Source organism: Micromys minutus (genome assembly GCF_963924665.1).
Source record: "Micromys minutus genome assembly, chromosome: 12".
Taxonomy (NCBI): domain Eukaryota; kingdom Metazoa; phylum Chordata; class Mammalia; order Rodentia; family Muridae; genus Micromys; species Micromys minutus.
In genome coordinates, this window is record NC_137981.1 from 14565650 (window position 1) to 14578295 (window position 12646).

The 12646-nt window shown below is 44.4% G+C and overlaps 1 protein-coding gene across 1 annotated transcript; it reads right to left on the reverse strand.

The window, feature by feature from the left end:
- Positions 1 to 134: 134 nt before the first annotated feature.
- On the reverse strand, positions 135 to 6938 carry OXA1L (OXA1L mitochondrial inner membrane insertase). The gene is made up of 10 exons (XM_080926131.1): positions 6875 to 6938; positions 6336 to 6482; positions 4910 to 5123; positions 1928 to 2071; positions 1675 to 1760; positions 1347 to 1511; positions 1080 to 1184; positions 818 to 980; positions 567 to 647; positions 135 to 484 (listed from the first exon to the last, which is right to left on the reverse strand). Exons 1-10 carry the CDS (start codon positions 6935 to 6937, stop codon positions 351 to 353), a joined length of 1302 nt encoding a protein of 433 aa, XP_080782257.1. The 5' UTR covers position 6938; the 3' UTR covers positions 135 to 350.
- Between the last annotated feature and the right edge of the window lie 5708 nt (positions 6939 to 12646).

Below are 12646 nucleotides of genomic sequence, written 5' to 3' on the forward strand. Positions count from 1 at the left end.
TGTAAGGTAGAGATCTGAGTTTTGAAGTCCAGGATAAAAGACGAAAATCCTTCCCATGGGCTAACATGGGAAATCATTTTCCGCCCTGTAGTGTTCAACAACTCCCTTTCCGAATTTAACAAACATCAAGAAGCCCAGATAAGACAGAGGTTTACTAACTCTGTGGACGGAAAGGCGGCTTGGCTCTCCAGGGCTCTTTTAATACACACAAGTCTGTAGTGGAGACAATTTTTAAAATGAACACTTCCAAATGCTGTAGTCCCCAGGGTTGGGGTAAGGACATAGCATCAAGTCTGTTTGGAGGAGTCTGTGCGAAGACAGGGTTCTCGTCAGGGTGAGCGCAGAACACGTCAGCCAAGTGTGTCCTGCCAAGGTTTCTTTGTATTTGCTTTGATGTTGTTGGTGCTGCCGTTGGGGGTGTTGGGGGGTTGACTTGGATCATGCTGTAGCAGAGGGTTGTGGGTAAAAGTCTGTCGTAAGGGTCCTGGGAAAAGAGAGAGAAAAATCTCAGTAAATAAAGAGAACGAAGAAACGGAAGACAGTATTTAGCCTGAAAGGCCCCTTACCTCTGGCAGCTAGGTCCAGGTGTTTCTGCATCCGCTGCTCCCGCTCTCGGAGCTGATGTGCAATTTCAGCGTTTTTCCAGCCTGTGTGAGAAGAAATGAGCTCCTCTCTCATGTTTAGGCTATTTTCTACTGATCCCCCTGTAAGTCTCAAGTTCATAGACCACTACGTAGCTTAGGCTGGCTAGGTTAGTGCAATCCTGCTCCAGCCACGTGCTTATTGGGATGACATACTCGCTGACAATACCCCATACCTTTTTTGAAGCTCTTCAAGAAGCCTTCCCTAGGAGGCAATTTGTCAGGGTCGTGTACGACTCTCGGGGGGATCTTAAGCACTGTGCGCACAGCTGGGATCCGGAGGCAGGCTACTTGGCACAGGGAGAACACGTTGGAGGACAGCCAGTACATAAACACTGCCTGCGGGAAGGAGGGAAGCGCTCAGAGCTGTGAGCCCAGTCGCCTTGCTCAGAGGCACTAGGCAGAAGGACCGATGGCAGCTATGGAGCCATTACCTACCGAGGGAAAGTGGATGGTCACAGGCAAGACTGCTAGCGGCATCACCCTGATAATGTTCCTCATGAACTGAAGGTCAGAGCTCTGCATACCTGTCTCGGCACCTAGCTGCCAAAAAGGGGTTGAGGGAAAGAAGAGTAGATTTCACGCCCTGACCTATCGACTCAACTTCTCCAGGGAATGGGAGATGGAAGACACACACTCCGCATACTACTCTGCCGCGGCTCCCTGATTACAGGTAGGCTCAGCACTCGGCCAGCCCCAGCTTACCTCAAGGACAGTCCACATTGTGGCGGTGACTACCAGTGGCAAGACGTAGATGGGATCAGATACGGTGAGATCTTGAAACCACCAGAGCCCACCTGTCTGGAGGCTGGGCACAGGCAGGTTGGCCATCTCTCTCAAGGCAATAAAGAAGGAGATGAAAACGGGAGCCTGTCACACAGGAGAGACAGTCAGCATACCTGTCAGGAGGTGCATTTTTACAGCCCATTCCCAAAAGTCATGCACATCATCATCACTTGCGTTTCTGGGGACCCAGGACACGGAGACAAGTTGGCGGGTTCGGAGTAAACAAGCAGGGTGCATTTCTGCTCACCTGAGTGAGAGGTAGGATGAGCGGCCTGAAGAGTTTAATGTCATGCTTTTTCTGATAGTGTGTCATCTCTATGGTGGCCTTGTAAACTGTGACCGGAGGGAAACGGGTCACCAGGTTAAGAGTGACATCAGTGAAGCTTAATATCCCTGTAGGTTTTGTCAAAACTGCCCGACTGTGTCACTCATTCCTTCCCCCCAAGTGGAATGTCTCAAGTGCAAACTTCTCTCCCACACCTGCCCTGGAACCAACTCACACTCAGCCTGGTCTCCTGCCAACTTGGCCTCTCTGATTCGAGTGGAAAACTTCTGCATCTCTGGCATGTGGTTGTGGATCTTGGCTGCTTCTCGCTGGCCCTTCACAATGAGAGGAAAAACGAGGCAGCGGGCAAGGACAGTACCTGGAAAATACAGTATAGGCTTGGGGTGAAATCAAACGCTGTTTGTGGCTAGAAGGCTTACTCCAGTCTTTTCCTCACTGTGACTCTCACCCGAGGGGCCCAGAAGTAAGGACAGGCTATACCTAGCTCTTCAAGGCTCAGACCACTGTGGTAGAATAAAAGTTCAGCATAACTTCTCTAAGCAGATGAGCAAGCATCTTGTTTGTTTCCCTGAAACGACCATCACCACCACCAAGCAAAAGTTTTTTATACTCCAATAGCCTCCAAACTTTCCTATCAATATAAACTTTTCCTTAATTCTTTCCGAAGATCGGTCGGTCTGTCTGTCTGTCTGTCTATCTATCTATCTATCTATCTATCTAATGGGTTCTGTCTGTCTATCTGTCTATCTATCTATCTATCTATCTATCTATCTATCTATCTATCTATCTATCTAATGGGTTCTGTCTGTCTGTATGTCTATGTGAGGGTGTTGGATCCCCTGGAACTGGAGTTACAGGCAGTTGTGAGCTGACATATGTGTGCTGGGAACTGAACCTGGGTCCTCTGGAAGAGCAGCCAGTGCTCCTAACCACCTCTTCAGCCCCTTCAACTTTTAAGGTGTAGATGAAAATATACAAACTAATTCCTTGATAAAGAAAAAACACTCACCCAGAACCTCCACCATGTTCTGCATCTCTGCAGAACACCGAGTCTTAAAGTATGAGTTCATTTTCTGCAATAGGGTCTTGGTGTATACAAGCTGGCCTTGAACTTGGGATCATCCTTCCTCAGCCTCCCTAGTGCTATAAATACAGGGATATGCCACTGTACCCAGCTTAGAACAATGCTGGAAAGCCAGTTTTACAAGTCCCTGGGGTAGTAAGTTCTGGTGGTTTAACACTTAACCCATCCTGATACTCCTGTCGCATTCCAGCAAAAAATGAGCTTGTGCTAAGAAACCAAGGACATAATTCAGAATACTTTCACCCAAGAAAGGTGGAGTATCAGTTAACAAATATGGGCAGTAGTGGTCAGAAAAACAAGAAATTAGGGAGAGATAATTGGGCAGGTTTTCACAAAATCCAAGGCTAGCCTTTAAGTTTTAACATGTCTACTGCATAAAATCAGGTATGAGAAAAGTGAATTTAGCAACGTCACCACCAGCAGTTACAGTGAAGTAATTTTAACAAAACCCAGATGGCTAAGGGTCAAAGACTAGAAAATGGGCCGCCTGCTGGATCCTTCAAGTAACACACAGGCAAGCTTAACATAAGACCTTACTTTAATAAAACCAAGGGAGTGGGCTGGAGAGAATGCTCAGTGGTTAAGAGTGATTGATTTTTTGCAGAAGACCTGAGTTTGGTTCTCAGTTACCTGTGAGAGGTGGTTCGTAACTGTAACCCCAGCTCCAAGGGATCCAATTCCCCTTTGGCTTCTGTAGGTAAGTGTACATACTCACAGGAAAATACATGCATGAATACACACTTGTGCTTGCATGCACACACACACTAAAATTAATCTTTAAAAAACTCTAAGAAACCAAGGGGCTTGGGAGTTTGCCTTAGTGGTAGCACACTTGCCTAGCTAGCAGTTCTAAGGTCACTGGATTCAGGCACTGCATGCACGTGAAACACAGGTATACATGCACAGACTCATATATATGTGAGCCAGTGTGTGGGTGTTGGGAATAGAACCTGGATTCTTTGCAAAAGCAACTGTGTTCTTAACCATGTAGCCACCTTCAGCTCTGCCTTCCCATCCCCCCAACAGTGTTTGTTACCTTTACTGACCTGAAACTTGCTATGCAGTCCAGGCTGGCCTTAAACTTGAAGATCCTCTGGTCTCTGTATCCCTTTCCCCAGACAGGGATTAATGGTGTACACCAGACCTAGCTCAACTGAAGGTTTTGAAAACTTTTTAAAAGGAAATTTCATGCAGCCCAGGCTTGGGGGTTTGCATGAGAAACCTCTGAAGGCTTTATTTGAGTGCTTAGTCACCAGATTTATTGGATTATTTGTGTGGGATTAGGTGGTGTGGCCTTGTGAGAGGAAGGAAGTTCTCTCTCTGCTGCCTATGGGTCAGGATGCAGCTCTCAGCATCATGCCTGCCTTCATGCTGCCTGCCACGATCCCTGATGATGAAACTGTAAACAAGTCCCTAGTTAGATGCTTTCCTTTGTAGGAGTTGCTTTGGTCAGGGCATCTCTTCATGGCCACAGAACAGTGACTAAGGTGCGAGGCTAGCCTTGAACTTTCTACTTAACTTAAGGGTGACTGAACTCTGACCCTCCTACCTCTACCTCCCAAGCACTGGGGGCAGACAAATGCTTAAATGTCTAGATGTTTTTGTTTTTTTGATAGGGCCCTATTATGTAGCCCAGGCTGGTTTTATGCATGGTAGGCAAGTGATCTACCACAGAGCTGCATTTCTACCCTTAACTGAGTTTTTATAATTAAAAAAAAAAAAAAAAAAAAAAAAAAGCTACCAGTCTAAGGAAGAAAAAGAATTAAAAGTTTCACCTTTTCTAAGAGAGACGAGAACTTTCTAATTTGGGAGCACTACCTGACCCACCTTTCTAGTCTGCTAAGACGGGGCAGCTTCATCACTTTTAATATGGTTCCCTTACCCAAGCTCAGCTCCCAATCGGCTATCTGTATGTTGCACATGGATCTGTACGTATGATAAACGGCTTATTAATGCTCTCTAGGAACTGAAAGTTGAGCGTACCATTCATTTGAACCATCTGCTTTTCTGACCTCCACATTTCTGCACCCATTTCCTGAATCCACTGACAGAACTGCCATCACTGGGGCTTTGTTCCCCCTTCCCCCTCCCTTATTTAGGATGTACTCTTACATGTGGCAATGGCCCCCCACCAAGGTAGGCCCAGGTCGACATGTATATATTCCAAGAGGTTCTGAATGAGTCCCACTGGGGTGTAAGAGCCAAGCCCCAGTTCTGCGAAGCTCTGTTCTGTAGCACACTGGACTACATCTGCAGGTCCTCCAGAAGCTACCTCTGGTACTACAGCAGGGGTTGGAGTAGCAGGAACAACAGGTGGTGCCTGAACCTGTGAGGAATGAAACCAAGTACCATAAGTGGATGGATGAACGAAAGGTGAGGATCCCTTACGCTCACCAGTCCCGGGATCTATTTTCTTGCTTTTACTTCTTATTCTTCAAGGATGGCAAGTGGAATCCATACAATCCTGCCTTCAAAGGACATTATTATTATTATTATTATTTTGCCTCTAGCATAAGAAGAATAACTTAAGAGAGTATCTCATGGTTTTCCTTCGGGCAGGGAATTTGCTTCCCACATCACGCTTCCTAGACTTCATTCATTTGAGCATCATGGTCATCACCATAGTCCAAATTGACAGTGGAATCCTTTTGTTTTGTGCTGGGAATTGAACTCAGGGCCTCACACACAGACCACTGACTGAGCCCAAAACTCTCTTTAATTCAACTCAGTTTCCCTCCTCCCCCAATTTTTCTTTCTTTTTTAAAATGGTGATGGGTGGGTGATGGGGAGGTTAGTTTTGGAGGCAAGATCTCAACTGCTCTGTAGTTAAGGTTGACCTTGTACATAACAGACCAAGTGCTCTGTTACTGAGTACGTTCCTAAGACAGGGATTAGGGGTTAAAGACTCTTACAGAGGATTCATTAAGCACACAACCACCTGTAACTTCAGTCTCAGGGTCTCTAATGCCCTCTTCTGGTGTCCATGGGCACCCATGATCACATGCACACAGTCACACACATACACATAACACAATATAATAAATCTTTAAAAGTCCTTCTCAGCCTTCTAAGAAAGAGTATGCAAAGAATCACACATAAAAAAAAAAAAAAAAACTAATTAGGGTCACACGCTACAAGCTCTGACTAGTTATGTTAACCAGGCTGGATTTGAACTCAGATCTGTCTGTCTCTGCCTCCTAAGTGTTGGGATTATGGTGATTGTGCCACAACCGGCTCCACCTTTACCTGGGTTCCAAGAACTGGCACTCAAGTTACCAGGGTTGCACAGCAAGAGCTTTTGTACAGCTGAGTCATCTTGCCTGCCCCACAAATTTCTCATGTACTTTTTAAGCATTTTCCCACTGAGTTGACTGAGAATCTACTTCTATTCCAAACAGACTAATATTATGAGGAACTGCGTGGACGGTGAAAAAAATTCTGCTACACGTTCACTGTCTCCCACAAAACAAAACAAACACACAGAACAAAAGAAACGGGCCAAGAAGCTGTGCTCCTTTCTTCCGTGGGAACCTCTTACCTGGGCTTCTGCAAAGAGGGTGGCAGATGTACTGATGCAGCGAGGAGTTAAGACGCCGAGGAGAGCGTAGTGTGGCCGCACGTTACCCCGGCGGGCTGCGAGGAGCTCGGCGGCCAGCGGTTTCGGGGACCCTGCGACGCTGTGGAACTAAGCGTGTGAAAGGATAAGGGGAGGCCTTGAGTCCCAGCCGACCCGCCTCTCCCGCTGACGGCCTGCTGCAGCAGTCGGGGCACTGCAACTCTGTTCGTACAGACTGCAGGCCCCGAAGGCATGCACTGAAGCGTGCAGGGTGCAGCTCGGGCCCTGGTCTCTGGCATCCTGTTACCGAAGCCGGTGGGTCACAACTCGGGGTCGAAGGCAGTTCCCAGACAGCTATAGAGAAAACGGGCAACCAACTCCGGGACCTAACCCGGTCGTGTCCTCATGCGACCCGAGGTCATGACACGCAGGTACCAGTAACCAGGTCAAGCGTCTGCTCCAGACCTCAGTTCAGGTGACAAGGACAAGGGAGGATTCCCTCAGTATGAACAGAACCTTACCGAACGATGGGGTCTTAGGAGTCGCAGAAGGTGCCAGCGACCGCACACTGAATTCAACGCCATCTTGCCAGGAAGAGAACTTACTCCCGCGCATGCGCAGTCAGAACTCTGACGCTGCGGGAGAGGCCATTTTGGAAGTGGGCAGGAACTCAGACCTATAGTCACAGATCAGCTAGTGTGGGAGAGTAAAGCGAAGCGGTAGAATCTGAACTAGTTAAAAAGCGTCTACAAGACCGCGTGGATATTGAAGCTAACAGACACGTTGGGGACCGCTCGTGAAGTGGCAGTGTAATATTCCTCGTTTTCCCTTCCATTTCCCAAACCGTAATTGTTCCCTGATTTCTTGGGTTAAAAATTGCCTTTACTCGTGGAATGGTGCCTCAACTCTATAATCCCAGCATTTGGGAGGCAGAGGCTGGAGGATTGCGGGGAGTTCGAGTTGAATCTTGGTTACCTACAGTATTTAAAGTCAGACTGGCTGGACTGCAGAAAGAAGATAAGAATCAAAACCTCAAATTAGAAATAACCCCTCGAACAGGCAAACCGGAAAAGCGAAAACAATAGCCTTTGCATCTGTGCTTGGCATGGGGTTTTTCTTACTGCAAGGCAATACTGTAGTTACAGATCCAGTGAAATTCGAAAGTAGCCTTGAATCTGACAAAGCTATAGGAAAGGTAGCTTTCAAGAAATGACTGCGGTTGTGAGGAGACTAAAGATGGAAGTTGAACTTGATATCTAGGGCCTGTTGTCCTATTTATCATCTATGTGTAGATTTTGTTGTGTATTTCTTGAAACCGAAGGTTTCTTTAAAGCATAAGGCGAAGCAAGCTTGGCATGGTGTTGCATGCCTGTAATCCCAGCGCTGAAGAGGAAGTTGATGCAGGGAGGTGGAGAGCTCAAGGCCAGCCCGGGTTACAAATGGAGATCTTATCTTAAAAAAAAAAAAAAAATTGTACCGTGAAAAATAAATTACTGCTCAGGAAGGAGGGGGTTGATCACATATAGTTCTTCATATGCTACTAGATACTCTGGAAGAATAAAAATTCATTTAAAGTTTATTTTATAGATTTTATAAGTGTGTTTGTTGTGTGGGTGTACTTTCACGGAGGCCAGAAGAAGGCGTTGGGTCTCCCTTAGCTGGAGTTAGAGGTTTTTGTTGTGGGAGTATGGGATCTGAGCTCTGGTATTCACCATGGTGCAGCAAATATTCTTTTTCTTTTCTCATATTTTTATTAGATACTATTTACATTTGAGATGTTATCCCTTTCCCCTGCCCTGATCCCCCCCATTTGCCTTCACAAAGGTGCACTCCCTCCTAATTACCCTCTCCACTCCATTGCCTTGTCATTCCCCTACATAGGGAAAACGTGCTCTCACTGGACCAAAAGCCTCTTCTCACATTGATGCCAGACACTGTTATCTTCAGCTACATATGCAACTGATCAATACGTCTCTAAATGTGTGCACAAAGGTTGGTGTTTTAGTCCATGGGAGTTTTGGAGGGTTAGGTTGGTTGATAATGTTGTTCTTCCCATGAGGTTGCAATCCCTTTCAGCTCCTTAGGTCCTTTCTTTAGCTCCTTCATTGGGCTCCCCGAGTTCAGTCTATGGGTTTCCTCACTCAGGATGATAGTCTCTAGTTCCATCCATTTGCCTATGAATTTCATGAAGTCATTGTTTCTAATAGCTGAGTAGTACTCCATTGTGTAAATGTACCACACTTTCTGTGTCCATTCTTCTGCTGAAGGACATCTGGGTTCTTTTCAGCTTCAGGCTATTATAAATAAGGCTGCTATAAACACAGTGGAGCATGTGTCCTTGTTATATGTTGGAGCATCTTTGGGGGTATATGCCCAGGAGTAGAGTAGCTGGGTTTTCAGGTAGTACTATGTCCAATTTTCTGAGGAACCACCAGACTGATTTCCAGAGTGGTTGTATCAGTTTACAACCCCACCAACAGCGGGGGAGTGTTCCTCTTTCTCCTCATCCTAGCCCGCAACTGCTGTGACCTGAGTTTTTGTTCTTAGCCATTCTGACTGGTATGAGGTGGAGTCTCAGGCTTATTTTGATTTGCAGCAAATATTCTTAACCACTGAGCCATGTCCAACCCCTAAATTTATTTTGTGGCATTTGTTTTGGATTGTGTGTGTGTGTGATTGTGTGTGCACATGTTCTTATGTATGTACATAAGAAGCAGCTCACAACCACATATAACTCCAGTTCCAAGAGTTCTGCTACCTTTTTCTTTGCTCTCTATGGGTACTAGGCAAGTGTGTGTTACACATACATACATACATACATACATACATACATACATGCATACATACATGCATACATAAACACACACATGCAAGACAACACTCACACTATTTGTTTTTTTTTTTTTTTTTTTTTTTTTTTTTTTTTGTTTTTAGTTAGATGTGCTGGACATCTCTGTAGGCAGAAGTGGGCGTCCCTCTGTGAATTTGAGACCAGCCTAGTCTACATAGTGAGTTTCAGGATAGCCAGGACTACATAATGAAAGTCTGTCTCAACAAACAAGCAAAATAGCCTTAGAAAATTTGATCTCTTTCTTTTTTTTTTTGTTTGGGCAAAATTGAACATTACTTTAAGAAAGACAAAACAATCTAACAATGTCAACAATATAATGGTCATATTATTTAATCTGATAAAATTTAACAGGCATATAAAAAATGAACATAGTTGAAAATCAGGGCTAAAGAGATGGTTCCTGAGTATGATTCCCAGCACCCATACAGTGGGTTCACAACTGTCTCTATTTCCAGTTCCAGGAGATCTGACACCCTCTTCTAGTCTCATCAGGTACCAGGCACTCCATGTGGTGCACAGACATACACACAGGCAAAAACTTATACATAAAATAAAAATAAATGATTAAAAAAATCTGAAACATCTGCGAGGCAGTGGTGGTGTACGCCTTCAATTGTAGCACTTTAGAGGCAGAGACAGGCAGATCTCTGTGAGTTAGAGGCCATCCTGGTCTACAGTGTGAGTTCCAGGACAGCTAAGGTCATTCAGAGAAACTATGTCTTGAAAAACAAAACAAAGCAAAAATGAAAAAAAAAAAAAATCGGAAATACCAATAGGAACAGAGAAAAGTAAAACAAACCAACCCAGAAACAACAGAAATGAGGAATTAGTAGAAAAGGCTGTGCAATGCAATCAGGGTTTAAAAAGTGGTAGAGAAAGAAAAAAAATAATAACAGGAAAAGAAAAAAATATATAATGTGAGCCAGAGAAACAAAATCAGAGGACTTAGATTGAAGACACAGGGTGATCTCTGGAGATGTAGCTCATATGGTAAAGTGCTTTCCTAGAATGCACAAAATCCTGGGTTTGATCCCAGCACTAAAGATACTGGGCTTGGTGGCAAACACTTTTATTGCCATGACTTGGAGGTAAAGGCAGGTAGACCAAAATTTTAAGGTCATTCTTGGCTATAGAGTAAGCTCAAGCCAGTCTGAGCTATATGAGGAAATGCTGTTTTAGAAAAAAGGAAGAAAGCAAACAGAATATTTGAAAACAAATGATTGACTCTCAGGGTCAATTAACAGCATATTAGACTGTAAAAGAAAAATAACAGTGGGTTTGAGGGTGACAATAGCAACCACTTGAACTAAGGTGCAGGGGGAATAAAGGTAAAGATGCCCGTGAGTTAATTAGTATCTAATGGTCTAGTATACATGCAATTGGAGTTTAGGAACAAGATACAGGGGAGAATATAAAAACATGTGGCCTAAAGTTTTCAAGATAATTAAGATCATAAATGTATGTATCCAATCAAATATTACTTTTGACCTTCCGCTAAGATTAGATGGAGATCCAACTGACCTCAAGATGGATCTTGAAAAGAAAACACAGGAAACCACAACATGACTGCATTAACTCTGTGTCACCATGATAAGAAACTCAACCTAGAAGGAGAAAAGGCTATTTGGCTCACCATTTCTGGGCATTTGGGCTACAGCTGTTTGGCTTTATTGCTTTGGCCTACAGTGACATTATTTTGTGGCAAGGGCTCATGGCAGAAGAGTCCTGTTCACCTGATGTTGGATGGGAAGCAAAGGGACAGGAAATGACCAAAGTCCCAAATCCTTCACAAAGTCCCACTATTAACAACTTAACTTCGGTTGCTGGACCTTACCTTTTAAAGCTCAAAACAGCCAGCCTTCAGCATTGATCCTTTGGGGAGCGCTCAGGGTTCAAACTATGGCAATGGTGAAACATGAAACCATTTGTAAAATGTTGTAGCCTAGGTTGACTTTGAATTCATGGTCCTCCTGTCTCAGCTTCCTGAGTGCTAGGCTTACAGGTACATGTCATTGCATCCAGCAAATTTCTTCTTGTAAGCATGCAAGTCAGATTGGATTAAGGCTCTTCCAAAAACAGCCAAATATACAACCCTATCCTACCCCCACTCTCCCAAAGAAAGAAAAACCTCATTTCAATCTAGCCAGCTCTTTGAAGACCTTAGTTTTAGGGCTAGAAACATAGTTGGTGGTTTAGTACTACTTTTGCAGAGGACCTGAGTTCAGTTCCCAGCACCCACTTAGGTAGTAGACAATCTGCTAGACCAGATCAAGGGTGGACACCAGGGTGGACACTGAACTCATGTGCCCCACCACACTGTAGTCACCCAGGCTTTGTCTATGCCAACCCAGTGAATAATGACAAGGAGGCTTATGTTTTTAAATGAATGTTAGGCCTTAAGCTAGGCTTGCTTCCCAACTTGCTCTTAACTTGTACCAGTCCATTTATACTATTCTATGTGTGCCATGTGTCTAGTTTCCTCCCCTCAGTTTCATATGTCCAGTGTCCTCTGAGTCGGGGTGGTGACTCTCCTACGCCTCTCTCTTCAGCGTTCCCCTCTCTCTGCTGGATGTTCCTTACTATCATGCCTTTTTATTTTAGCCAATCAGAAGGTGCCTTAAACAGGCAAGGATGGACAGAGACACATCTTCACAATGTACAAAAACATCACTCCAACACCACCTACATAAGTTAATAATGAAAAAAATATCACATTTAAAACCCTTATTTCCAAATACAACTGTGTTGGAGGTACCAGGTTAAGACGTCAACATGTGATTGACAGTTACCTAGATTAAGAAACACTTGGGGCCTTGATAATGTATGCCTTTGGATATGAAAATGGGAATTTTTCCGGAGTAGTTTAATTGAAAGGAAAAGACCTGTGCTGAATGTGGGCAGCTTGCTCTCACGAATCAAATTGGAGAAAGAGAAAGCTGAGAACAGCCACTCCTCTTTCTGTTTCCTTACTGGGCCCATGAGCCCAGCTGCTTTTCCTGCCTTCCCTTCCTCACCATGACAGCCGGGATTCTTTTCACTGTGGGACAAAGTAAGCTTTTGCTCCCTCAGGGGAAAGTTGGTTGTGGAAAAAGTACAGGACATATGAACACAGCTACACCACAATGATAGGCTGCCCTATGCTTACATGTGCTGTGATTTATCACTCCATTGGACTATTGGCTTATGATTGATTTCCAGGGGGTGTCAAGGTTTTAGGAAAATGCAGAATCATTTGGAATTTGAATTTTATTTTGTAAACACATCATATGAAAAAAATAATAAATAAAATAAGCCACAAACTTTTGCCAGTACAACAATGGATTTATGATGCCGTGTGAAGCTCATCTTTGAGAGTCTGTCTTGTAAACTAAGGAATTTTCTTTCTCTCCTAAAGAGAATATCTCCTTCTGATAAAGAAGTTCAGAGGACTGTGTAGCTTCCT